We start from the raw sequence: 23,511 nt of genomic DNA on the forward strand, positions 1-23,511 counted from the left end.
CAAACGGAGGGAACTACAGTGGGACCGTTGGTCAAGCTAACCCACCAATATTTCGACAAAACAACCAGGATGACGGAGTCGAGAGGAATGGATGCAAGTACAAGGATTTTCTGACTAGCAAGCCATCGACTTTCACTAGAAAGGAAGATCCGATCGGAGTCATGGATTGGATCTCGGAGATGGAGTTAGCTTTCATGACATGTGGTTGCAGAGGCAAGATACATACCACCTTTGTAGTACGTCAGTTCCAAGAAGGCGTTGTGCGTTGGTAGAATACCCTGGGGAAGAATCTGAGCCCCAATGAGCCCCTGTAACTGACATGGGCTGAGTTTTTCGTGTCAAACGCAAGTACTGCTTAACCCAAAACCTGCTCGAGCTAGAAAACCAATTCCTGACCTTGAAGAAAGGAAGCATGTCGATTGATGAATACACCAAAAACTTTACAAAGAAGATAAAGTTCGCCTTGCATCTTGTTCTCGATGAGCTAACAAAAAATGACAAGTACACAAAGGAACTTTCATGGGAGTACGCGGTGCCAGTGCGTCAGGTACCTACTCTGAAGGAAGCTATCTGTGTTGCCAAGTCTTTGGAGGATATGATTAAGGGAAAAGCTGCCAGCAAGGTTGAGGTTGGCGAGAAAAGGAAGTTAGGGGGGTCTGTAAGGCCCGACAATAAGAAAATCAAGTCTGGTTTAAGAAAGTCCGGAGGAGGAAATGAAGTGAAGTGGTGCGAGATGTGCAAAAAGAAGCACACAGGGAAATGTAGCGAGGAAGTGACTTGCTACAAGTGTGGAAAGACGGGGCATTATGCCAATGAGTGCACCGCCAGCAAAAGGGTATGCTACGAGTGTCGTGAGGAAGGGCACATTGCAAGGGATTGCCCGAAGAAGAAAGAGGCGACAAGGCCCAACATTCCATTAAAGCCGAAGGCGAGAGCCTTCCAGATGATGCTCGAGGTTGCGAAGGAGGCAGCAGACTTCGCTTCAGGTACCTTTCTTGTAAATGGATTGCCTGCCAATATACTATTTGATTCGGGAGCGAACTACTCCTTTGTGTCACATAAGTTTGGTGGGAAACTAGCATTGCCCGTAGAAAAAATTGATAGTGCCCTGATTGTAGAAGTTGTCAGTGGCAAGTTCGTACCTGTTAGTGATCGTATGAAAAACCTAGTCATCGACTTAAACAGAAACGAATTACGCGAAGAGTTGTTACCCATAGAGTTCAACGGTTTTGACATCGTTTTGGGAATGGATTGGCTTAGTGCCAACGATGCCAAGATATTATGCCGAAAGAAGATAGTAAGGGTAAATCCCCCTGGAAAGGAGTCATTTATGGTGTACGGGGACAAACGCAGAGTAAATTCTGGAATCATCTCCCTGATGAAAGCCAGAAATTGTTTGCCCAAAGGATGTGCATCATATTTTGCATTTGTGATCGATGCTAAGAAGGAAAAGAAGGAGGTGCAGAATATACCAGTGGTGTGTGACTATATGGAAGTCTTTCCCGAAGATCTTCCTAGATTACCGCCTGATAGACAAATGGAGTTTCGGATAGACTTGTTACCAAGAACAACACCGATAGTAAAGGCACCATATTGATTAGCACCAATGGAGATGAAGGAGCTCATGACGCAACTTCAGGAGCTGTTGGACAACTGTTTCATTCGACCTAGTTCATCACCCTGGGGAGCTTTGGTGCTATTCGTGAAGAAGAAAGACGGAAGCATGAGAATGTGTATAGATTACAGATAGCTGAACATGGCAACGGTAAAGAAAAAGTATCCATTGCCAAGGATTGATGATCTATTCGATCAGCTGCAAGGTTCGAGCTATTTCTCAAAGATCGATCTCAGTTCAGGATATCATCAGCTAAACGTAAGAGAGCAGGATATTGAGAAGACTGCATTCATAACAAGATATGGACACTACGAGTTCTTGGTTATGTCATTTGGACTAACCAATGATCTAGCAGCATTCATGGATTTGATGAACAGGGTTTGTAAACCATTCCTCTACAAATCTGTGATAGTGTTCATAGATGACATTCTCATCTACTCGAAAAGCCAAGAGGAGCATGGCAAGCATCTACAAGAAGTGTTGGAAGTGTTGAAGAGGAAGAAACTTTATGCAAAGTTCTCCAAATCTGATTTTTGGATCCGAGAAGTCCAATTCTTGGGTCATGTGGTTAACCAAGAAGGGATAAAGGTTGACCTAGCAAAAATCGAAGCGGTGATGAAGTGGGAACGACCGAAATGTCCCACAGAAATTCGAAGCTTTCTGAGATTAGTTGGATACTACCGACGATTTATCCAAGGCTTTTCTTCGATAGCTGCTCCATTAACAACTTTGACCCATAAAGGAGCAACTTATACATGGAGTGAGAAGCACAAAGAAGCATTCGAGAAGCTGAAGAATAAGTTGTGTGAAGCACCAATTCTTTCTCTACCCAATGGAGTTGAAGACTTCGCAGTGTATAGCGATGCGTCGGGAGTCGGGTTGGGTTGTGTTCCGACCCAAAGAAAAAAGGTGATAGCATATGCATCTCGACAATTGAAGGAGCATGAAAAGAACTACCCCACTCATGATCTGGAGTTGGCAGCAGTAGTTTTTGCATTGAAGATATGGAGGCATTACCTCTATGGCACAAAATGCAAAGTTTTCACTGATCATAAGAGTCTCTAGTATCTCTTTAATCAGAAGGAATTGAACATGAGGCAACGACGCTGGCTAGAGTTACTCCCGGAGCCTCGAGAAAAAGGGTCTTTCGGTTTAGAAACGCTGCTCCAAGCAAAGCCCAGTTTTCTATAAAACCCGTTGTAAGTGAGTTACGCCTACGCTATTTTTAATATAGCTTTTAATTAATTATAGTAACGTTATTACGACCTTATAATAATTATTTGGGCTATTATTATGATTTATATAAGTGACGTTATAATATATTTTTAACCACTCGCGGTATGGGAAATATGGTTTACAGGGCCGTATAAGTTTGTTGGATTTCAGAAGTGCTATATGCCAAAATGGTCCTGCCCTACGGTGTTTTATGTCAGGCCCCTGTCTGTACATAGTGGGTGAAGAGTATTGTTTAATGCTTATATAATAGTAATAACAGCTAGACTATTAATTAGTCTTAGTGAATATTAGACTAAACCCTAGTGGTAATGATACTAGGTTTTGTTGAAGGAAATTGTTTTAAATGTAACGAAGTGTTGTCCAAGTTCAGAATCACCACCTTAATAGGTGAGTGCATTGTTACTTTCATCTTACACATAGATATGAAGTATTTTATATAAATTACATGGTATGTGTGAATATTATCTATATACTTGCTATCTATGTTGGATGAACGATGTTATACATTTTTTAAATGATTTAAACTGTATATGTATTTTATATCTACAAAATATGTTGGGTAAAACATGGGTAGATGTAATAGTTGTTGTGTGATAAAATAAAATAATGAGAGGCCTCAATGTTATTGACGATCTAGTCATCTAGCGGAGTATAGATGACGACCACAGACTATTCTAGACAGTCCAGTGGAACGCTAGCAGGCTCGTAACATGTAGGTGTTTATTTGAACTGTGTGCTCACCAGTAGTACTCCATCTCCCACATGGTTGCCTTATTTGACATAAATTGCTGAGGAATCCCCGAAGCAGCGTTGTCACCCCGATGAAAGTCCTTAAACTAGGTCCCTTGTGTTAGATGTTTTAGGGACGTAAAGTGAGGATAACGGAAACGCGTAATCGGGTTTGTTTGATTTGATAAAGTTAATAAACTTATTTATTGTAGGTTGAAAACCCTATGTGCTCACCAGGCTCCCAAGCCTGACCCACTCAATTTCTTGTATTACAGGTAGTGGTGTACGAGCATAGATATGATGTTTGGGATGAGAGATTACGAATATAGGCTTGTAGATATGAATAAATGTAGTAAGGCTTATATTGTACTGTTTATGCTTTTGATCTGTATCGATCATGACATCCTGAGGTTTTTAATGAAATACATTTCTACGGAAATACTTTGATAAATCTTTATCATATTTTGTTTTGGGAACAAATTCCACAAATCTTTTACTTAAAATGTTACTCTGATTTTTAAACAAAACATAAACAAATCGGTCTTTTATGGCCGTGAAAATGGGGATGTCACAATATATATATATATATATATATATATATATATATATATCAGTCTTGAATGGTTTAAACACACACACACACTATCTAACTAAGGTGTATAAGCTTAAGAAGTATAATTAGAGACTTATCGAAGCATCGGGTAGTAGAAATATATACTTCCTTAAGAAAGTCAAAAGGTATTGAATTTCTAGAAGTCCAGTTGATTTATAGGTACATGTCAAAGCTAGTGAGAGCATAATTGTTATGTTGGTATTGCATGTTGACAATACTATTCGTTGGGAACAATGTCTCTAGTTTGCATATTGCAAAGTTTGGGAATTGTTTCACTATAGTAGACTTAAGGGAGAGGACACTCATACTTTGTTTCGGGTCTAAAGGTTTAGAGCGTATATTTTAATAGAACATAGTCAAAGATATATATATATATATATATATATATATATATATATATATATATGTGTGTGTGTGTGTGTGTATATATATATATATATATATATATAATGTTGAAATGTTTCAACATAAGAGATTCGATGTATGTAAATATTATTGCAAGGAATTGAACAAATATCAAATCTTTATGTAAAACATAATGAATCGAGTCCTATATGCTTCGAATATAGGGTCGATCACATATGCTATAATATTCATTTATTCTAATTTTTCAGATGCTTAGAGCATTGTGTGAAAAGGATTAGAATGTTGTGTAACTAAATTTGTTAAATAACTATCAAGAACATTCTGAAGTTTTTACCGAAGATTGGTTGCTTGTGGACAGTTAGAAGTATGACATTATTTGGGAAGGACCATAGTGACACATTTTGGATTGATATGATTCATGGTCATAATTGATGGTCATATGAGAATATAGAAATGTTTCCATAATGGTATATGGGATAAGTCGACATATGAGTTTGAAACTTTAATGAAAGAGAAGTGTTCAAGGAGTGTACCTTGAATTTGAGGCTTCATAACCACGAAATTGCTCTGAGTAATAAGTTTTAGTGGAAATTTTTTAATATCGAATGTTAATTTTAGAATCTTGACATCATAGAAAGACAATGCATGTAAAGATAAAATTCCACATCTTAGATAACAATAAGAATTTGGAATTATAAAAGGAGCATCATTGGAGTAATGTCCATTTAATCTAACCATAGGATTTGATCAATTTCTAGTTATAATTGTCTAATTCTTGTCACACAACTATGATTCTGTAGGAATAATATTACGATATTATACGAAATCAAACATAAAATAGAAAACGTTGAGGCATTTGTTTAACACAGTGTCCTAAAAACAAATTTTCCTACTACCGAGTTGTTTCCCAGGATACAACGGCTTGAAGTGATTCTTTTAGATTGTCCGAACCTAAATTAAACCTAGATTTTTATCTTGAAACAACAATAAAATGAAGAAAATTTTGAGAAGAAGAAGTCTAGAGTTTCATTTTTTGCGAATCTCAATTAGTCACCTACACCTTCTATTATATATGAAACATGTAACATAAATAGAGGATTATTGTGTAATTGATAACAATTAATTACCAAAATTGATCACAAGTTTTGTAACTAAAATTAGTGATAATTCGATAATTAAGTCTTAGTTTTCAGTTACAAAAAAGAAAGAGATATTGGAAAAAAAAAAGGTCCATGAGCTTACTTACTTAATGAACTCTAACACACAGGTTCAAGTCTTACAAAGCTTATAAGCTTTTGTACATATATAACCATTTTCTTTTCATTCTCTCACCCATGTGGGATAAACTAAAACATATTAAACTTATTTATTACTTCTTCTAAAACCCTCACATTAAGGATTAATTTTTCATTTATCTTAAATTCGTTTTGGACATTTGATGTATCAAACTGGAGATATCATGAATATCTAAATCATAAATATCAAACCATAACCTTAGGGTTCTTCTATTCTAAGTGAAAGCAAATAGTTTTTAGACAATAATCAAAAATAAAGAACAAAAGGAAATCATAAAACGTATGCTAAACGTAATTGAATACATAAACCGAGTTAATTCCTAATCATTCAACTCTTGGTTCTCCAAATCCTTGCTCCAAATTGTATATTCAGCCTTGAAATCCCCTAAAAAGGGCATCTAGTTGCTCAAAAAATATTACTTTCTGCTTGCTTGCGGCTGATTCTCCTTTAGGTCAAAGAATAAGCTCTACTTATAGTTTTAATATCCGACGTATTACGTGTCTCGTATGGAAAATGGATGCATCACATTCTTTAACTCTTTATGCATGATTTGAACTCTTCAGCACTGATGCGTCTTGTGATTCGACTTGTATACTTCAAGTTTTCTTTTGTTGGCACTTTATTTCTGGTTCTTGAGTTCCATTTAACCTTTTAACTCATATTCCCTGGATATTTCTTTTCAGCTACAAAATAGAAATGTAAGCTTAACAGTATCATTTATCTTAAATTATCGTAAATAAAGCTCAAAATACCAAAATATCACGTAAAGTGTATGTATAATAACAGTGATATCAATTTGACAACTGAAATAACTTGTCCTTTTTTTTTCTTTTATCTTTTGTACTTATTATCCTTTTGTTGTATATTCTCATATCTTTGGTATTGTTACTAAAACCCATATCTTTTATTCACGAGTCTTCAAAAGGAGCAATTTTCTAATATATTTTGACCTACTAAACCTTCAAGTGGTCATGTTTTGTATTCTTATTTCAGTCTGTTGACTAATGACTATTGTTACCCTTATTTGAGTGTTTAAACTTTTAGTTTAATAGGATATTTGCATTTTACTCTTTATTTTCTATATGAATGAGACCTAAATATATCTTTACGACTTCTAAACATGGTTTTAAAGTTATAACTTCTATTTACATGTCCTTTAATTCATTTATATTGATTATTATCATATTTTGTTGCTATGAACTTGTGTAAGCCCTCATGAACATAATTTTGATTTCGGCTCTTGTGATGGACTTAATATGATAAAATATTTAAGGTATGTATCATGTGGTCTCATTTAGTTTTGATACGTACACCACTAACTTTTATTTAAAAAAAAAATAGAACCTATCAAATTATGAACTCTTCCAACATTTCATTATATTACATGTATAGCAAGTTGAATCATGGTTTATGAATGCCATGATTTTAATATAAATTATCCCAAACTCCATATTTCAGTATATTACATGTATAGCAAGTTGAATCATGGTTTATGAATGCCATGATTTTAATATAAACTAGAAAGGTTATCCCCGCTACGCGGGGGCCAAAAGCTTTCAATGTTGTTTCCGAATCGATAAATATGACAGACATATAAAGTGCAAGGACGAAAAACCCGGGCTTTGTCACAGACCGTTTTTTTCATGTTTTTATGAAAAAATGTAAAAGTTTGACTGCAATGACCAGAAGTGTCAAAATGGCTAAAGAATTAAAGGCATATGAATTAGCAACTTTTTCGAAAAGGGATCAAAGTTGTCAAACCATTAAAGTTTTGTGACCAAACTTTAAATATTAAAAGGTTCCTAAAAAATATAAAATTGTTGATTGTAAGGACCAAAAGTGTTAAAATGGCCAAAGAATGAGGAGTGATGTTGCCAAAAAAATGGCAAGTTTACTATACCTAAGATTCATTTCTTATATATATATATATATATATATATATATATATATATATATATATATATATATATATATATATATATATAAACATTAAATATTAAAAGGTTCCTAAAAAATGTAAAATTATTGATTATAAAGACCAAAAGTAACAAAATGGCCAAAGAATGAGGAACAAAGTTGCCAAAGAAATGGCAAGTTTACTATTACTAAAATCCATTTCTTTATTTTATATATATATATATATATATATATATATATATATATATATATATATATATATATATATATATATATATATATATATATATTATCCCAAACTCTTGATTTTGATGCTATTAAACTTATTATGTTCATTGTTTTCAATTAAATATTATTTAGATCATATCCATTTAAAGATACCTATTACTAACATATTATAAAGATGGCTACTTTTATGTTATATCAATATATATGGTTATATATATATATATATATATATATATATATATATATATATATATATATATATATATATATATATATATATATATATATATATATATATTAAAGAAGTTAAAAGTTAAGAATAGTAAATGTCCATGTGTTTTGTTAACTTTGTGCCTCATTATTTAGTCATTTTGACACTTTTGCTCTTTGCAATCAAATTTTTTTCGTTTTTTAGGAAGCTTTTAATATTCAAAGTTTGGCCACAAAACTTTAAAGAATTGACAAGTTTAGTCCCTTTTGTAAAAACTTGCTAATTCTAACTTTTTTAATTCTTTAGTCATTTTAACACTTTTGGTCCTTGCAGTCAAAACTTTTACATTTTTCATAAAAAGCACAAAAAAAATTATATTATTTATATAGTATTTGAAAATTCAAGTGTGAAAAAGTAACCATCTTTATACCATTTACATCAAACGACAAACATAGGGGCATTATTTTATAATCTCGCCATGGATACGAAAAACCAATGGACTCGATCATAATTGGCTATTATATATATCCAAAATTACAAGAATAAAAGTTTTAATGTTTTTTACAATTGTTGCAGATGAATTTTGCTATCGGTAGCCATATATGCATGTATTTCGAGAAAGATGAAGCACCGAGAGGGTGGAAGAGGTTGTGTTCCATGCCTTTGAAATAAAGGAAGCAAGATATCGGTGGCTTGTAATGGGCAAAAGAACTTATGAGAAGGAACATAGTGATGTTTAATAGAAGTTTGGGCAACAAAGAAGATGGAGGTGGTTGCTGAGGAAACTTATGCTTAAAGAAAGAGAATTTAGTTGCCTTTGGTTTTGGAGAATATAGAGAAAAAGAAAAAAGGATACGATCTTTAGCCTGATACCATGCTAGAACTCAAAACTGTTATTTTATTGATGATGTACCATAAGGGTCCTATAAAATAAAGAAACTATATATTTTAGATACATTTTCAAAGCATATCTAATATAGATAAATAAAATGTCTAATATATATATATATATATATATATATATATATATATATATATATATATATATATATATATATATATATATATATATATATATATATATATATATATATATATATATATTATAGACATTTTATATGTATCTATATTAGATATACTTTGCACCTGTATCTCATATATATATATATATATATATATATATATATATATATATATATATATATATATATATATATATATATATATATATATATATATATTCTTTATTTTGTAGGGCGCTTATGGTATTTTAGAAATTATGTGTTTTAGTTTATACATAGTGAACTTGTTAACCTTGGTGTCAAAAATTATTTCACATCTCTCTTTTTTATATAAAACCTACTAACAATATATGTTAACATTAAGTGGATGTTTAGATTAATAGGCAATATTGCATCAACTAATGTGTTGTCATCGTAGATTGTCAATTTGTTTTTTTGTTTTTTTTTTGAACAACAAGAATATCATTCAAAAAAGTTTTACCAAGTATGTAACACCCGTTTTCATATTGGATTAGGGTAGGGCATAAAGAAATCAAAGGCATGGTTTTGGGTAAAAATCATGTGTCACGACGTGACAATAGGGAGGTCAGGACGTGATGTGCCAAAAATAAGAATGCGTATCCGGAAGCATGTCATGATGTGACAATGGTTGCAGTCCAAACCCCTGATCTTCCTTCATATTTAAGCCCCTAATCTCGGATTTAGGGCTTCATTCCAGCCTTCATCACCCTCTTGAGTCTTGAAGCTAACCCTAATTTCCTCTTCTTCATTTGTGAGCTTATTCTTGGTGTTTTGGTGCTCTTGGAAGGAGGAAGAAGGCCTTGTGGTGTACAGAATCTCTTGGCAAGCTTGGAGTTTTTATTTGAGCCGTTTCTAGACCATTTTAAGTGTTCAAGATTCAAACTTTATGTTGATAGCTTCTAGATCTAGGCTTCTTGTCCTTTTCCTTCATGTTGTTGAAGTTTGGATGGAAGGATTCCATAAATTTGGCAACTTTATGGTTCCTTGAGGTTCCTTGAGTGTTATATATGTTGGATCTGAAGTTTGGCTAAGTTTTGAAGACATTCATGTGATCTGGTTCCATTTCTTCATCATTTTGACCTAATATGAGATCAAGACATGTATTGGACATGCATGTCTATAAAGCATCGAGTTTAGCATGATTTGGGGGTAAGAAGGTCCTCTGGAAAGTTGGAATGGATGGCTTAAAGGGTTAAGGGGTGAATGCATTAAGTTTTCCCAATTTACTTGTAGTTACGACGTGACCATATGGGGGTCACGACGTAAAGAAGAGTTTTCTCAATTATTTTGGATAGACTCTATCACGGCTTGAGGGCATGGCCATCACGATGTGACAATGGTTTTGATTATGGATGAGTTGTTTGAATATGGATTCTTTAGACTATGGCTGAGTTGTTAGCTATGACGTGACCATGAGCTGGTCACGACATGAGTATCAGCTGTTGGTGATGTTGACTGTTGACTTTAACTTTGACTGTCAACTTTTGGCATGGGTTGACTTTTGGTTAAGTTTCTAGTTTTAGAAGGTAGACGAAGGGTTTACCTTGTATGGTTTTATTAGGAGATGTTTAGCACCCGTTCGTTGGCTATGAGAGCTGTTAGTTGTTGACTACTTCGAAAAGGTGAGTCTTCTCACTATATTGTGTGGGATGATAACTTTCTTTGTGACTCTTGCATTGGTATGTTGGGTTGGGCCCGTTTGTATACTAAGATTGGGCCCATTTATATGTTGGTTTGGGCCCATTTATATGTTGGGTTGGGCCCGTTTGTATGATGGGTGGGGCCCAATGATATGTATGGTATGTGGTTTTTGGGGAACTCACTAAGCTTTGTGTTTACGGTTTTGTAGTTTAAAATTTTCCAGGTACTACTAGTTCCAAATGGAAGGACTCGGCTTAACTGCACAGCATCCCCTGATGGTTATTCTACACTGATTGTTATTGTTTTACTCTGGTGTTTAAAAGATACATTTTACTTGGTTGGTTTTGGAACAAATGGCTATATGAATTTGATGATTTAAAAATGAAAATTTTTGTTAGTACTTTTGGGATGTTACAACGTAGATATAATTAATGAGTTTTTGACATTGTTTAATAAGGTTGTCACACAAGTCATTCCAGTTAAGACTTGTATCTATTCTTAATCTAACTTTTAATTTATTCTCTACGTACCCCCAACAATTGTTTCATATGCCCCTCACTACAAGAAAAAAGGCCTTTTACGACGCGCAAAATACGACGCTCATTGATCTATGTTACGCAAAGGAGAGTGACATTAGAAAAATGTCATCTCTTCAAAAAATTTAAGGATAGAAGACACGCATTATTGCGCGCCCTTAAATTAGTGTCTAAAAAAAACACGGAGGGCACCTATAATAAAATGCGCGTCGTCTAAGGGTGTCGCTTTATATTTTTTAAAGGAACGCGCGTTCCATCCTTTAATAGTGGGGGAAAGGGGGAAATGAAATTCTGAAAAAATTAAAAACCCCGCCATGCTCTCCTCTACCTTCTTTCAATCGTTCTTCTTCTCTCTCTCTCTCTCTCTCAATCAAATACCAAAAATTGACTATTGTTGGAACTAGGGTTCCGGTTCTTAGTGAAATCGAAGGTTTTTTGGTCACCAGGCCATGAAATTGATCAAAGGGGTACAGTTTAGAGTGATTTCCATATCAAGTAGAACAGTAGCTCCATTAAAGTCAAGGTCTCGAAACTCCATGATCAATCACCATCAACATTCTACTTCTTTATTTGTTCCAGAGGTTTGTCTTCCTTTATTACGAGTTTTATAACCTTTTTAATCAAACTCAATTATCCCTCGATACCTAATGTTATCTTTTGCGTTGTTGCTTCTGCTCTGTTCTTCTTGAAACCTCCCCACACTCTCATGTCGAAACATAATTTATGATATCAAGTTGGAAATCAATAGAAATGGCTATGAAGGTCGGTTGGGTTGGACGATTCTTTGGAGGATGAGAGAGATTTGGACATGGCAGATCGTAGGGCTACAAAGATTGAGCTTGATACCATGGAGGGTTTTGCGTCAAGGGAAAAGCTCCACCATCATCTCAACGACCAAGGTTGGTTAGGGTTTCTGTTTTTTTTTTTCTGTTTTTTCTTTTCTCCTTCCCCAGTTGAAAATTCTCTTTGGTATGTGCTATTTCTCTCTCCAGCTTCTCATTTTTTAAGATTAATTGTTAGTGGAAATAGGTTTTAGATTCATTGAAATGTTCTCTTTTGCTTCCTTTTCTCTAATGAGCATTATCTGTTCTATTTCATATCTAATTTATATGGTCTGATTCTCTTTTTGTTTATTGGGTTTTATGTGTTAATCTGTGATAAAAATAAGTTCACTTTTTTGTGCAGGTTTCTTGACTTGAAGTTTAGTTTGTCTATCATATTTAGAGATAATAAACGAGTCTCTGGGAGGTATGCAATGAGCTTTAAGTAGGTCAACTAATAGATCCCATGAATCCAAGTGCACCACTTGCATGAGTTGGATGAAGTTGTGGGTTACATGAGCCTGTGTTACCCTTTTGGGCTAACTGCCTCGGTTCTGTTTGGAAGACATCATAAGGCCATATTACAATCTCCAAAAAAAACTTTCCTTGTTCTTCTTTGCTTTAACTTCATCAGCCTCCAGATCTAATATTAATTTTTCTCTTAGATTCAGAAATTGATAAATCTCTTAAACAAGGTTTATCCCATTTTTTTCTTCAGTAGTGTAGAAAGACATGTTGCCAATGTATACGGTTGTTGAATTTTTGAGTGCGCGTTCATATTCTTATTGTGTTCCTGGAAACCTTTTGTCACGATACGCTGAAATCTTTGTTGGATCCTGTAACATTAACATAGGTAATGAATAGAATGCACATTGATAAGTGATATTGGTAATTTAGTAATTTTAAAAATAGGAAAAATATTGGATATTACCTTGAACAGCAACGCCATTGCACCTTATCTGAAAATGAAGACAAGTAGTATATTGTGTTGTTACTCTCGAGTTAATAGTTACACATGCTTATAGAAACAAATCTGATGATGTTTAAATTAGTATGACTATCACATTTGTTGCATGAAATTATTCTTACAGAACCAACTCTGATGATGTTTAAATTAGATGAGAAGCTGAAGTTGATAGAATCTCGTCTGGAAAGCAAAGTATTTACTAAACCACCTCAATACTCAACCCCTTTTACATTGTTTTCATCATATTGTTACATATAACAAGATACACTTTTTGTTATTGTAGAATTGAGGGCCCACTTCAGGCTTACATCCTCGTTGACGTACATCACGTGATATTCCTCCGGTGTGGAGTTAAGAATTTGGGGGTTTCTTTCAAGAAGCAAGTAAAATGTACAGCAACTAAAGTTTACTTGGTCTCAAATTCTTCTTGCCCAGGTTGTTTTTCTTCCCTCGTTGTACTTTTAGTTTTCCCGCATCTTCTTATAGTTCCGAGATGCTTTCCATGTGCTTATAAGCTTGCTGGTGTTTACAAACTTATTGGCACGCATAAACTCATTTATATCTTGTAATCAGCTTCATGTTTAATAAGAATATATATTGCGCATTTTGATTGTAGTCTGAGGCTTGTAAGGTTTTCAGGTCATATTGAATTAAAACTGCATAGGCTAAGTTGATGAACTGTTGTGAAGTGTATGTTGCTTTACGCTAATATATGTTTATGTTTTCAGGTTCCAATGGCTCCAAAACATCCAAACACAGGACTCTTTGTGGGTCTAAATAAAGGGCATGTTGTCACCAAGAAGGAATTAGCACCTCGTCCTTCCGACAGAAAAGGGGTAAGTAACAAATCATGATATCTAAATTGTGTTGAGTTTCTTTTGGTTAAATTAATGGTTGTGTTTCTTTGGATTATATATAGAAAACAAGCATAAGATCACACTTCGTGAGAAACCTTATCATGTATATTTGAGATCTTTTGTCTTTAAAATAAAGGGCTTTGAATCATACCTTGAGCTATAGAACTAAAACGGAATCACGGGTGCCTATGATTTTGTTTTCCATCAGATCTATAGTCATATTGTAAAAATCATACCTTGAGCTATAGAACTCAAACGGACCCCAAACCAGTTCCCAAAGTTCACAAATTGAGTTGGCTAACTTTCTTAAGCAGGCCAACCTCACTGGTAATGACTTTATCTATGTGCAAGAATGGAATCTTTGCTGTTAGGTCTGATTCGGGTCTGTTCTGATATGTCATTTTGTTTTCATCATTTATAAGGCTTGGAAAAGGATCCAGAGTGATTCCAAGTTTCTATATGTTCCTGATATTATGAATTTAAGATCTGGAGCAGATGGGGTGTTATTTCCAATTATAAATTGGTTAGAATTGATCCAGACTCCAGATCAGTGGGCAGTCAACAGCTTTTACTAGTGTTGTGATTGTCCACAATGTGAATTTTATATCCGGAGCTTGGGAAATGCTTTTCATTCAATTCCAACTCTGAGACTTTCATTTGTATGTCCTTTACTTCTCTGAATTTTGGTATGGACGAATTCTACTTACAAGTTGGGTAGAATTGGCCAACCTCACTTGACTGTCTTGTTGGAGACAGAAGTGATACACCTTTTTGTAAAATTCATATTTAATTCATCCTTTGGAGTTAGAAGGAGTTCTTTATAGTTCTGGAATCCTGAATAATCATAGTTTCCTATAAAATTTAGTTAAATCTATGTTTCTGTTTTAGATTTTGGAGTAAATCCATTTTGAACAGCAGGTCTGTTTTAGAGACCTTGCTGTGATTACTCTTTTCTCAACTCATAGCTTCATTACTTCTCCTTTCTAACCTTTAGTCCTTCTAAGATGGGTTTTAAAAGTTTAAAATTTTTGCAAGTGTGCTATTGAAAATGAATAGCTGTACAGCTCTTTGTTGTATCTCAGTATCAATGCATGTTTCATATCTGTCAATGTGTGTGAAATTAAATATTATCAAATTTTGCATATACAAAAAAAAAGTGTAGCTCCTATTTATTATAAACTCACTTGCTGAATATTGCCCAGATCTGGTTTTGTAATTCGGGATCTGGTGGTTGAGAGTGCATCAAAATCTTTGCGTATGTTGAGAGAAGAATGGATATTGTTGGAGTCCTGTAGAAACAAAAAAAAAATAGATGATGATCACAAAAGAAAACATAGATGTATAGAAATAGAAATACTCACGATACAGTAGGAAGCTTCTCATGTATAATGACAAAAATGTCCTTTGGGCTACACCCAGGTCGTCTGGCCAAAAGATGGCTGTATTCTCCAAGCAGATAAGCGCTAACCTGCATAATGACATCAACATACAGTTGTCTATATTTGTGTAGGAAATATAAGATATAATCTACATACCTTCACCATTGTCTCATGTATTGCAGGCTTATCAAGATATTCTCTAGCTTTGAGAGCTGCATAAGGCTAATGATTAAAAAAAGAAAAGTGAGTCAGTAGTAAGTCCTATGAACTTTAATAATGCAGATACCAATCTACATTCTACAATACCAAATTAATTAGAATATTCATGAATCAGAATGGAGATTCTAAAGATCATCATCCAAATGCACCAAAATTTAGAGTAAGATCGAACCACTATTAATGAAGGTATTCTACTGGGCTAGGATGCTTGTTGTTTGGATATGGAGCCATGGAAGAACTTGGACCCTTCCGTGTTAACAGTGATGGAAAAACACTCTACCCCAACCACTATGCATGGAACAATGGTAACAAAAATTCCTTTAATTACTATGTCCCATTCACATCACTTATAATCTTAGTCCCTGTCTTGTAGGTGCATGCCTAACCCTATAAAACCTTTGCTTTTGAGGTACTAACTGTTTTCTCCTGGAATTTTTTTTGCCTGAGATTTTTTGCTGCCAGCTATCCCTTCGGGACCACTCTTATGTATTATGTTAAAAGCACCAATTCAGAAATTTGCTGATTATGTAAGTCAGCTTTCCTCTTCCTTTTTTCTTTTTATTATTTATGCACCCTTATGCCACAAATCTCTTTATTTATCATACTAAATATGCAACCATCCCTTATTTTACTCCTAACTGTCAGCTGCATATATGTTGCATAAAATAAATTGGTAAAAGTAGACATGTGAATTATGCATCTGTTATCTCAAATCTTACATTTATTTTTATTTCTGTTATTGTTTTTTCCAGCTTTTAGGTGTTGGTGTCAAGCTTGTTGGCAATACAGTGTGGAGTACCCTCTTTCATCAATTCTTAATAGTGATGTCACGTGAGAAATCATTTTTCTTTTTGTTAAACAAGTCTTTATTATCATGTATTAGGTCATACCATGGGTAAAAACAGTCTTGCCCCTGGTTCCGGGGTTGTCACAAAATACTTGACTTTTTAACTTTGTTTGTGGTTTCATTTAGTAATAATCCTTCTGAGGGGGTGTTTGTTGGGCTGCTTCTTTCAATGTCATTAACAACAGTGGTAAGTAAAATCTTACTACTATGAACCTCTTTTGCTTAAACCTACCTTATTGACCTGTAGCTGATTAAACATTAAATTAATTATGCAGGTTTTGAAGTTTTTGATGGAAAAGAATAGTGTTAATGCTCTTCATAGAAAAGTATGTTGGTATTTTAGGAATTTTGGCTAATAATTTAGTTAATTATATAAAAAATGTTGAAATCTTACATTTGTCTACTATTGGAATGATTATTTGTAGTATTACATTTGTCTACTATTCGAATGATTATTTGTGTAACATTAACTTTTGTGCAATGCATTGTATTATTTGTATATGGTATTTTGTTTTCCATTATGTGACATAAAATGCAAATTTAATATGAAAATAAGTAAATCCATAAATAATTTTTTTTTTTAATTTAAAATTACGATACGCAAAAATGTGTGTCATCTTCATTTATGACATGGCCTTTCTTGACAGGGGCTTTCTTGATACGCATTGCGTGTCATTAACACGCGCGTCGTAAGGTTACGACACGCGAATGCATGTCGTCTTCCTTTATGACAGGGCCTTCCTTGATACGCATTGCGTGTCGTAACCGCGCGTCGTAAATGCGTGTCGTAAATGCGCGTCGTAAATGCGCGTCGTCTCTAGACGACGCGCAAATGCGCGTCGTCTATCTTTATGACATGGCCTTCCTTGACACGCATTTGCGCGTCGTCTGAGCCATTTACGACGCGCAATGAGCGTCGTAAAAGGCCTTTTTTCTTGTAGTGCCTATCTGTATGAGTGGGTAGTGTGTGTGTGTATACCCCCATGATTTGACTTTTTGTGTGAGTAGGGGATACATATAGTAACACCCTAACTTTTAACCAATTAAAATAAACGATTTCACATCTTAGCTATGCCATTATATTTTTTTGTCCATATTATTAAAGCGGCTAAAATTACATGTAGACTTTCACTTAATAATTTGGTGTTTTTTTGTTATTGTGAATATAATAGCTTGAATTAACATACTGAGAGCGTTTAGTTTACATATTGTTTTTAGGATGGATGAAATATGTTCAAAGAATTAGAATCTGAAGTAATTAGACTATATTATGGGTTTGATTAACATGGAATGAAATCTATTTTTTGGTTTTACAGATTTGTCAAAAGAACCGGAAAGTAAATTATGTGATATGACCAAAATACAATTTTATATATTTTTTGGCATAGACATGGATGAGTGTGTGTGGGTGTGGATGTAATGTTGTAGGGTGGGCGGCGACATCGGCTTGTTAGCATTAGTGTGGGCATGTATGTGTATAAGAGTGGATATAAGTGTGGGGTTAAGGTAGATTTGGTGTATGGTGTAGGTGTAAGGGTGAGGTGGAGGTGTGTGTGTGTGTTGGAGTGGGACATATGGTGGGGGTAGGAGTGGTGGTATGGTGGGGTGGCAGTGTGCATAAACATATAGGTATATGGTCGGGGTGGAAGTCAAGTATGTGTGGCTAGGCGGGTAGATGTGTGTAGGTGTAGGGGTAGGTGTGCATGGTCATGTCATGTAGGTATAGGAGTGGAAGTGAGGTGGTGTGGGAGTAGAAGGTGGGGTGAGTGGATTTACAGGTAGGTAAGTGGATAGGTGGGTGTTTGTGTAGGTGTAGGTGTATCATAGAGTAAGCATCGACATAGGCTTCTTGGTGTTGATATAGGTGTGAGGTAGGGCAATGTGTAAAGATTAGGTAGGGATTTGTGTGTGGAGGTGAAGTGGATGTTAGGTGTGTGGTTGTATGTGTAGATGTATGATAGGGTGGGGTGGGTGGGGGTCAATATCGGGGTCATTATAGGCATATAATTGTTAGCATTAACGAGGACGTATGCATGTAGATGTGGGTATGGGTCTGGATATAGGTGTGGGGTGTACCAAGTTGGATCGGGTAAGGATGGGTGTCGGACTGAGGTAAGGTAACAACGGGGCATGGTATGTGTGGGGTTGTGGGTATAAGGGTGGTTTGGGGTGGGGTGTGGGTGGGTGTAGTTGTGGTTGTGCTTGTGAGGATGATGTGTAGGTGGAAGTGAGGGTGTTGATAGTAGGTGGGTGAGTGGGGTATGAGATAAATGATGATAATATGTTTTAATTTGTTGAATTTTGGCTAGAATAAAAGAGATTTGTGATGGCATTTTATCTTTATAATAAAATATATGAAATTAATTCTAAAATCTTTGTAATTTACCAAAGAAAAATGAAAATTTTCTTTAAAGAAGGAATTTAATAGAATTTATAGAATTCAAATTTCGACTTTTTCAACAAACTTGGTTTTTAATAGAAATTACATTTCAATTAAAAAAATCCTTGGAAATCCATAAAGAAAAAAATGTCTTAATTATAGGGTTTTTTTAAAACAACAAACTATACTCCTAATCTAATCTTAAACACCACATATGTTTTCTAATGATAATTGAATTCATGACCTCTCATTTGAGAATCGCTCCTTATCGTTACCGTTAGACCAAAGGCCCTTTGATAATTATAGAATAAATGATAAGCAATTCAGAGCCCAATCTATAAATATATTTAAAAACTAATTAATGAATTGCAAATGAAAAAAAAATGTTTGTTTTTTATTTAATGGAATTAATTAATAAGGACAAGATCTAATATAAATCATAAAAGTACTTGCAATTAATAAAGAAACAGCATATAGAGGAAAAACACGCCCTCGTTAACTAGTTCTAAATTTTTATATTAAAAATAATAATAATAATAATAATAATAATAATTAAAAAAATCCCATTTACTTTTTCTTTCTAAATCCTCAAACATGTATCATTTTCTCAAATAATTTCAAATATCATTTCTTTGGACAACACACAAAACACAATCGAAGTGTAGGTGGATACAATGTAACGATAAACCATATAACTGATACACTGATTAATCGTCTAACTTGGAAGGAACTTCTAGTTATTGAAGGACATGTACAGATACAGGTTCAAGGATAGAGATGCAAAAGCGCGAAGTGGACCTAGCTATGTGACGGCTAGTACCAAGGCACGTAGCATGTAACTTATTTAATTACTATTTAAAGGAACTTTTTCCCTTATAATAGTACAATTAACATGTAAAATCATCATATCAAGGTGCACATAAAAAAAAAAGAGCTCTATCGTACAAGTGCACGACAGGTCAGTGGTGTCTGTAGCTCAAGAGAGAGCTTAAGACACTCTGAGAGGTCTACTTTTGTGGATGGAATTGGAAGCCACTTGTATTGTTGTAGAAGTCGTGCAAGCCACAAATGAATTGTGGCAAGCCCAAGCGACTTTCCTGGGCAAACCCTTCGACCTGAACCAAATGGTGCAAGCCTAAGGTCCGAACCCATGATTGGAAAGTCCTCTTCCATGAACCTTTCGGGATTGAAATCCCACGGGTTTTTCCATATGGAAGGATCATGTGTGATTGCCCACATGTTAACCATCGCAGTAGTCCCTGCTGGCACAAAGAACTTACCTAACTGGACATCATGAGTCGCAAGGCGAGCCCAAGAAAGTAAAGGTCCCGGAGGATGCAACCTAAGGACCTCTTTCACAATGGCTTGAACATAAACAAGATTTGGGATATCAGAGTCTTGAACGGGTCTGTGGTTGCCTACTTGCTCCTCAATCTCTTCTTGAGCCTTTGCTTGAATGTCTTGGTGCATAACCATTCTTGCCATGATCCATTCCAGAAGGATAGCAACTGTATCAACTCCTCGAAAGATCATTTCCTATTATAATTAAGTACCAATATTAAAAGTTTATTATGGGGCACATCCAAAATTTTTGTAACGACAATGCATACACACAATAATCACTTTAATTTACATGACTAATAGTTGTTTTGCAGCATAATAACATGTGTTATAACATGAATACAATATATATATATATATATATATATATATATATATATATATATATATATATATATATATATATATATATATATATATATATATAATGCCTATGAAACCTAGTACCAATTAATTTGTCGCTAGATGCGTCATGATGATTGATTCAAAGTATTTTCAACTCTACCAACCTTACTTTTTGACCAAAATAAGCATAAGTTTTGAGTTATTTTACCTTTTTACTGTATCTAACTAAACAATTACTTAATTAATAAATGGTGGATGGTTATAACATTCTGTTGGCAAAAGTTATGCAAAAATATCTGAGAGATGTGTATTAAACTATTAATTTATTTAGGGACAGCACCCATCTAAAAATATCTTCAACATCAAATACACCCTCATTTTTCCTTTTAAAGGATATTAAATTTTATTGTTTATCTAGCTATTTCATCTGGTCTGGTATATATATTCGGTTTCATTATGAAAATCTTAAATAAAATGATGTCGTATAAAATCAAAATTAAGCATATACATGTAATATATGAGTAAGCTGTTTAGATCTTGAATTTCCATAAAATGGGTTATCTTTTAACCTAATGTGTGGCTAGCTAGTGATTTACTAAGTGATCATGTGTGATCTTTGCATGTTCACAAAAATAGTTATGGGTAGTTGTTTCATGTTATGCATATGAAAGGAAAAATAGGAGAGAGAGAGAGAGAGAGAGAGAGAGAGAGAGAGAGAGAGAGAGAGAGAGAGAGAGAGAGAGAGAGAGAGAGAGAGAGAGAGAGAGAGAGAGAGAGAGAGAGAGAGACTTACCCACAGAACGGCCACCATATCAGCATCGGTGAGTTGATCCTGTTGAGGCAGACACAGTAATACACTAAGAAAGTCATTCTTCCCATTGTTAATACCTCCACCGTCTCTTTTTCTTTCCTCAACAATATGACCTACAAGACTTTTGACTTTCAAAGTCAGCTTATGACACCTCCTCTTGACCCCAGTGAAATCCAAAACCTTAATTGGAAAATAATCGCCCCACTGAAATTCACCTATCAACTCATACCCTTCTTTCACCATAAACCCTAACTCTTCTTCTTTTTCAAACCCTAATCCACTCCCAAACACACTCTCCATAACATTTTTCAGAGAACCTTTTTGGAATATTCCTCTCAACTCCACACTCTTTTTCTTATTCATCTCGTCGAACACTTTATCCATCATTTCGTCGCACACACTTTGTCTAAGACACTGGAGGCTCAAAACCCTTTTTGGAGAGAACATGTGCTGTGCTACAATCTTCCTTAGATGTCTCCAATACTTCCCCGATGGTGCGAACCCAATGGCTCGCTCAAACATCAACAAACTAGCTGATTCCTTTACAGGACGGTCTGCAAAGGCACTGCCGCACAAGAGCTCCTTAGCAGTCTCAGGGTGACTGGTAATTACCACACGAACTGAACCAAGGCTAAACGCCATAAGACGAGTTGCACCCATTGAGCTTGCCATAGAGGCCAGTTTACGATGAGAAAGAGAACCCATTTCAGGTAAGATCCCTAGGAATGGCCATCCAATTGGACCAGGGATCTTACTTGGGTTTAAATTAGGGTTTCTCCATGCAAACCCACCAGGGACTAACCATACTTTAGCAAAGAAGGGGTAGACAGATACAAGAGAAAGAAAAAAGAGAAGTGAGAGATAAAGATTGTAAACGGCTACGACAAAGCAAGGAATTAGAAGAAAGAAGTTTGCCCAAACAAAGATTTTCATTTTTTTTTTTTTTTTTTTTTTTTGTGTTGAGACTTGTGCAATTAAACCTTAACTTAGATGTGTGGTGAGAACTGATAAGGATTGCATGGGTCGTGCTTTGTATATATATGGGAGTGATAGGCTCTTGATTGGGTTTGTTAACTCAACCATGGTTAGTTAATCTGTCTTTGGAGTTTTCTTTTCTTTCTAAAGTTTCCTTTCCATTTATTTGTTTTTTGTTTTGCTCGTCCTAATTAGGTATATGATCGACAGATCGATGGTCAGTGCCATAGTACCACTTGGTCAATCTACCTTGTTGTTTAATCACTTTCTATGTCGACTTTCAATAAATAAATGAGTAAATTACATAAATGGTCCATTTTTTTTTCTTAAATGGCAATTTTATGTTAAGTTATGCATTATGTTACATGAGTTGTTCTAATGCTTTCAGTTTATTGCAACTATGGTAAAGTCAGTTTCATTTTTTATTTTTTTATATGTTATCTTGTATTTTTTTTAAAATTACTATCTTGCTCGTAGTTTGATTTCTTTATTAATTTTCATTATCTTTTTTTACAACGAAAAATCAATACCATTAACTTGAAATTCAGTGCCACCACTCAAGATTTCAGTCTACGCCTTTTGAATTTTACAATTCGTGGCTTCATCATTTAACACTGAATTATGGAGACTTTAACGTTAGAGTCTGAAGATTTGGTTAAATGCACCGTTGCAGAAATCGATTTTGGCGGTCAATTAATCGTGGATTAATTGTTTGGTAGTCTGCAACCGATTACAATTAAGGATGTTTGTGGAAATCAATATCGGTCAAACTTGGGCCCCGCGCTCCTCGGTTGTCCTTGGAGCTTGTAGGCTTGAAAAATTTTAAATTTTTAAATTTTCAAATATTACACCAAAATTTACAAAATTTCAAATTAAATTTTCAAATATTATACAAAATATTTCAAAATTCAAAATTTTAAAAATTTTAAATTTTCAAATGCTAATTTTTTTTAAAATATATTAAATTTTACAACCTTGGTTAAAGGATGTTGGGCTACCAGTTTCTCTGCTTACAAAGCCCTTTTGTTTAAAAAAATTATTATTTTTCATGCGAATTGCACAAAAGATACTAAGACTTCATAAAAATTCAAGTTTAAGACCGTGTTATTTTTTCTCACAATAAAGTCACTAAATTTTC

The 23,511-nt window shown here is 34.5% G+C and overlaps 2 protein-coding genes and 2 long non-coding RNA genes across 5 annotated transcripts; 2 read left to right on the forward strand and 2 right to left on the reverse strand.

Annotated features, from left to right (window-relative positions):
- Positions 1-12,297: 12,297 nt before the first annotated feature.
- On the forward strand, positions 12,298-13,651 carry LOC111919335 (uncharacterized). Its single transcript, XR_008232068.1, has 3 exons — positions 12,298-12,679; positions 13,344-13,411; positions 13,503-13,651. It is a non-coding gene; the product is annotated as an uncharacterized LOC111919335 (long non-coding RNA).
- A 318-nt stretch (positions 13,652-13,969) lies between these two features.
- On the forward strand, positions 13,970-16,571 carry LOC111889879 (uncharacterized). 2 transcript variants are annotated; one of them, XR_008232070.1, is made up of 5 exons: positions 13,970-14,055; positions 15,638-15,709; positions 15,790-15,979; positions 16,048-16,201; positions 16,427-16,571. It is a non-coding gene; the product is annotated as an uncharacterized LOC111889879 (long non-coding RNA). The 2 variants fall into 2 exon arrangements; XR_008232069.1 differs by having other exon boundaries at positions 15,638-15,698.
- Positions 15,073-15,702, reverse strand: LOC128133764 (AP-2 complex subunit alpha-2-like). The gene is made up of 4 exons (XM_052771307.1): positions 15,612-15,702; positions 15,438-15,544; positions 15,261-15,365; positions 15,073-15,178 (listed from the first exon to the last, which is right to left on the reverse strand). The coding sequence occupies exons 1-4, from the start codon at positions 15,618-15,620 to the stop codon at positions 15,088-15,090; spliced, it is 312 nt and encodes a 103-aa protein (XP_052627267.1). The 5' UTR covers positions 15,621-15,702; the 3' UTR covers positions 15,073-15,087.
- A 2,942-nt stretch (positions 16,572-19,513) lies between the features above and the next one.
- LOC111889895 (cytochrome P450 78A5) lies at positions 19,514-22,746 on the reverse strand. The gene is made up of 2 exons (XM_023886051.3): positions 21,381-22,746; positions 19,514-20,437 (listed from the first exon to the last, which is right to left on the reverse strand). The coding sequence occupies exons 1-2, from the start codon at positions 22,329-22,331 to the stop codon at positions 19,838-19,840; spliced, it is 1,551 nt and encodes a 516-aa protein (XP_023741819.1). The 5' UTR covers positions 22,332-22,746; the 3' UTR covers positions 19,514-19,837.
- Between the last annotated feature and the right edge of the window lie 765 nt (positions 22,747-23,511).

This window comes from Lactuca sativa, chromosome 4 (assembly GCF_002870075.4).
Source record: "Lactuca sativa cultivar Salinas chromosome 4, Lsat_Salinas_v11, whole genome shotgun sequence".
NCBI lineage: Eukaryota > Viridiplantae > Streptophyta > Magnoliopsida > Asterales > Asteraceae > Lactuca > Lactuca sativa.